The 4,865-nt window shown below is 47.0% G+C and overlaps 1 protein-coding gene across 1 annotated transcript; it reads right to left on the minus strand.

Moving 5' to 3' along the window:
• Positions 1-452: 452 nt before the first annotated feature.
• LOC112177435 lies at positions 453-3,987 on the minus strand. The gene is made up of 5 exons (XM_024315724.1): positions 3,633-3,987; positions 3,208-3,452; positions 2,866-3,117; positions 1,399-2,368; positions 453-1,099 (listed from the first exon to the last, which is right to left on the minus strand). Exons 1-5 carry the CDS (start codon positions 3,985-3,987, stop codon positions 453-455), a joined length of 2,469 nt encoding a protein of 822 aa, XP_024171492.1.
• Positions 3,988-4,865: the final 878 nt, after the last annotated feature.

Genomic DNA, 4,865 nt, shown 5'->3' on the forward strand with positions numbered 1-4,865 from the left:
ACAACGAGGGGACGATCACCAGGAGATTAAAACCCTTCCACTGTTTCCCATGCACAGTGAGGACATCTTTGGCAACATGAAGACTACTTCCGATGGAGGTGGTGGTCACGGTGGTGGCTCTTACATTTCTCTTGAGCTCAGCCTTTCCTGCGAGGGCAAAGCTAGAAAAAGTTTCTGGAGCCGCTGACTCGGCTTGGTAGCTTCGCGAGTGTAGGGACACTTAGAATTGCCCCCGAAGAGTTGTAATTTTTTTTTTTTTTTTTTGCTAAATGGACTTAGTATTGTATAGTGTTTCCCCCTAGTGTTGCTAGGCATAGCGAAGAAATGATTATGGGCCTCCAAAAACAGGCCTTCATGAATGGGCTTTGCAAGAGTAGGAACACTAGAATTGTCCCCCATGTCTTATGCGAATAAACTGTCTACGACTCCTCTGAGTCCCAGACATTGAGAAACTATTTCTTCAAGTATCTCCCATTGATAGGGTTATGATGGACATCTCCATCCAGGTCCTTGAGATGAAAAGCTCCTTTCCCTAAGATTTTATGAATGATGTACGGGCCTTCCCATCTTGGAGTCCATTTGCCACGACCATCTAATTTTTCGCCAAGCGGGAGAACTGCTTTCCAAACCAACTCTCCTTCACTGTAATTCCTTCCCCTTGTTCGCTTGTCATAGGCTCGAGCGACTCGTTGCTTTTCCATGACCAAACTATCTAAAGCCTCCAAGCGCTTTTCGCTAAGGTCTTCATGTTCCTGCCACATAGCCTGAACGTAGTCTTCTCCAATGAGATGATGTTGCTCTTGGACTCGTAATGATTGGACGTTGACTTCCAAAGGCAGGACTGCGTCATGGCCAAACATCAAAGCATAAGGTGTAGTCGCGGTGGGATTTCGCTTTGATGTGCGGTAGGCCCAAAGAGTCTCATAAAGGGTCTCATGCCATTGTCGCGGATTAGCTTCCAACATTTTCTTCAGCAAAGTGATGATGATTTTGTTGCTGGCCTCCGCTTGACCGTTAGACTGAGCATAATAAGGACTGGAATGGACGAAATGTATTCCCCATTCCTTTGCCAGTTTATCAACTTCACCACCCATGAAAGCTGCCCCCGGTCCGAAACAAAAACTTCTGGGATACCAAATCTGCATATGATGTTCCTAAATAGGAATTGTCGCAACGCACCACCAGATGCTTCTTTCAAAGGTTCTGCTTCGACCCATTTTGTAAAGAAATCGGTCGCGACGATGATGAACTTGTGCTGAAGTGATGAATGTGGGTGAATCATCCCAATTAAATCTAGCGCCCATCCCCTTGCTGGCCAAGGCTTAATAATGGGTTGCATTGGAACATTAGGGACATGCTGGACCGGCCCATGAGCTTGGCAGTCCAAACAACCTTTACCGAATGCGATGCAATCCTTCAAGATACTGGGCCAAAAATATCCATGTCGTCTGAGCAACCATCGCATTTTTGGACCTGCTTGGTGAGCACCGCAAATGCCGGAATGAACTTCGCGCATAAGTTGTTTCGCTTCACAGCCATAAACACATCTGAAGTCTATGCCATCTTCGCCGCGTCGTCTCAGCTCGTCACCTCTAAGAAAGTAATTTAGTGCAAGAAAACGAATCTTCCTGTCAGAAGTGGGATCTCGCTGCTTGAGATAAGCGATCAAAGGGATGCGCCAATCCACGTCAATGGGTTCCAGGGTCGCGACTGAGGTATCATCTGGAGGATCTCTTCTCACCATCCATGAAGGAAGCGTGCGACGCTCGACTTTAAGGATTATTTCCCGCACGCCATATCTCAATGTTACCCCTGTTGCCAGTTGGGCCAACTCGTTCGCTGCAAAATTTTGCTCGCGAGGAATGTACTCTAGATGTATGTTATCAAACTGGACCAACAGGTTTAATGCCCTGTTCCCATAAGGAACCAACGTGAAGCTATTGCATCTGAACTCGTTGCACAACTGATTGATAACCAAGAGAGAGTCGCCAAGTATTTGTACATCCCTGATTCCCATTTCCAGTAGTACTTCTAGGCCTATAATGAGGGCCTCATACTCTGCTTGGTTATTGGTACACTGGAACTCCAACTGGAAAGAGTAGGAAAATCGATCGCCGGCCGGGTTTTCCAAGACAACCCCTGCTCCTGCTAGCGTATCTGTTCTTGACCCGTCAAAATATAACACCCAAGGTTGGAGTGAGACTGTGGCTTGATAAATCACGGCGTACTCTGGCAAGCACACTAAATCCGGGCGATCTAAAGTTGTGGCAACGACCTCTAAATCTCTAACCGCGAGGACATCCAGCATAGGGTGATGTGCCAGAAAGTCTGCTATGGCTTGCCCCTCTACTGCTTTCTGTGGCACATACTGTAGCGAGAATTCTGATAATGCGAGCACCCACTTGCCAATACGGCCTCTCAAGATAGGTCGCGACAGCATATATTTGACTAGATCGGTTTGAGCAATGATGCAAGTAGTAAAGGACAACATGTAATGCCGCAACTTGCACGCTGAGAAGTATAATGTAAGACACAGCTTTTCCATTGGAGTGTACCTTGTTTCGCAATCTGTGAGTGTCCTACTGAGGTAAAAGATGGCATGTTCAACACCATTTGCATCATCCTGAGCGAGAAGGCTGCCAATGGAAGCCTCAGCTGCTGAAACATGCAACTTTAATGGAAATCCCGCTCTAGGAGGAACAAGCACTGGCGGGCTCGCCAGATAGGCCTTGATTTTGTCGAAAGCCTCTTGATGTTTAGGTTCCCACACAAACTCATTCTGTCCTTGCAACTTCAACAGTGGGGAAAACGGATGGATTTTGCCTGAAGAGTTAGAAATGAATCGTCGCAAAAAGTTGATCCTACCCAGTAGTCGCTGTAACTCTTTCTTCGTTCGTGGGGAGATGCATTGATGACCGCGTTTGCTTTATCCTCAGGGACCTCAATGCCTCTTTGATGGACAATGAATCCCAGGAAATCTCTTGCCTGAACTCCAAAAACACACTTGGCAGGATTCATCTTGAGCTTGTGTAGCTGCATGCGCTCGAAAACTTTTCTGAGATCCGTGAAGTGATCTCCACTCTTCTTAGACTTCACGACGACGTCATCAATGTAAACCTCTAAGATCTTCCCAAGTATGTCATGGAAGATCAGGTTCATGGCTCTCTGATATGTTGCTCCGGCATTCTTTAGTCCAAAAGGCATGACCACATACTCAAAAACTCCTGCGAACCCAGGGCAGCGGAATGCAGTCTTGTGTCTATCTTCCTCAGCAACCGGAATTTGGTGATATCCCGCTGTGCCGTCCATGAAAGACAACAGTTCGTGCCCTGCAACTGCGTCTACCAACATGTCCGCAACCGGCATGGGGTAGACGTCTTTAGGTGTGGCCAAATTAAGGTCTCTATAATCCACACAGACCCTTATTTTGCCACTCTTCTTGCGAACAGGCACTATATTGGACAGCCACTGATTGTACTTGGCTACCCTGATAATGCCCGACTTGTGCATTTTTTCGACTTCCTCTTTGACCAGAACTTGGGTTTCCGAGTTCATTCTTCGCCGCTCTTGCTTCACAGGCCTCTTATCAGGCAACGTTGGTAGTTGGTGGCATACTAAGTCTGGTGATAGGCCTGGCATGTCTTCGTATTTTTCCGCGAAGCAGTCCTTGAATTCCAACAATAAGTCGACGAGCCTCTGTTTCTCGCTAGGCTCTAAGTAAGCGCTGATAGCCACTTCTATAGGCTCATCAGTTGTTCCTAGATTGACTTTCTCAGTAGGGTCCCTCACCATCGGAGGTGTGTCATCCAATGCCGCTGGAGCAATCTGAATCTCTTCTTCCTCCTCTTCTTGGTCAGAGAACTCTTCATTAACAATTTCTAAGGTCGCGACTCGATCATAGGCCTCTTTTTCCACCAAGTATGATGATAGCCTCTCGTACAAGGAATAGAAGGCCTCTATCCCTTCCTCTGGAAGGTCGTAATCCATTAATTACCCATTGCGTGGGGCACAGCATGGCCGGGCCTTGCTAGGTCTTCTCTTGCAAGCGTGAGCCTTCACTGTGCTAACTCAGAAGCCGTCACCCCTGTGGGGCAGCCTTTGTTGTCGATGTTACTGACTTGCAATGGAGTAATTGGCTCCAAATAGTACCTGGCATCTACATAATTCGCTGAAACATAGAAAGGGCGAGGGTCTGCTTTAATTATCTCAGCCTTATCTGTCACCCTGTTCCATATAATCAGCTCTTGGTGGAGTGTTGACGGAACATAATAGCTTCGATGAATCCAATCTCTCCCCAGGATGGCACTGTAGGCCGCGTAACAATCCGTAACGAAGAACGCATAAACGTCTTTTACGGGACCCACTTTGATTTTTAGGAACAGTAAACCTAACGTCTTGGTTGTTGTGCCCGCAAAGCTCTTCAATGTGAGAGAGGTAGACTGGATCTTCTCCTTCTTGATTCCCAAAAGCTGCATGGTCCTTGTAGTAATGACATTCACAGTCGCGCCGGTATCAACCATTATCTTGCTGACCTTAGTCCCATTAATTTCCGCTGTGATATACAAAGGCCGCATGTGTTGCACCATGGCAGGAGTGGGTCTTGTGAAGCTCATAAAGAAACCCTTGCTGTTAGCATCTTCAGTCTCAAGGAACACTGCTTCTTTTATCGGCGTTGTTGCGGCTGAAGTGATCTGCAACTGCTGTTCTCCAATCGTGTCAGCCTCTACGCATTCCTGCGCAGCGACTGGTAAGGTATACTTAGCAGGAAGCACATAAACCATATTGCAAGAGGTATCCACCATTTCTGTTTCGTCTATGTCATCATCAAGATTGAGCTTGGGTTCATCTATTGGGATTTCGGCGTT

This window comes from Rosa chinensis, chromosome 7 (genome assembly GCF_002994745.2).
Source record: "Rosa chinensis cultivar Old Blush chromosome 7, RchiOBHm-V2, whole genome shotgun sequence".
Taxonomy (NCBI): domain Eukaryota; kingdom Viridiplantae; phylum Streptophyta; class Magnoliopsida; order Rosales; family Rosaceae; genus Rosa; species Rosa chinensis.

Bases quoted from the DNA above. Each gene is read 5' to 3' on its own strand.
- LOC112177435 (XM_024315724.1), bottom strand. From the start codon at position 3,987: ATGGATTACGACCTTCCAGAGGAAGGGATAGAGGCCTTCTATTCCTTG. The intron at 3,453-3,632 runs GCCTATCACCAG...TGTCCAATATAG, and splicing joins AAAATACGAAGACATGCCAG to TGCCTGTTCGCAAGAAGAGT. The intron at 1,100-1,398 runs GTAAAGGTTGTT...GACCGGGGGCAG, and splicing joins GAAGGATTGCATCGCATTCG to CTTTCATGGGTGGTGAAGTT.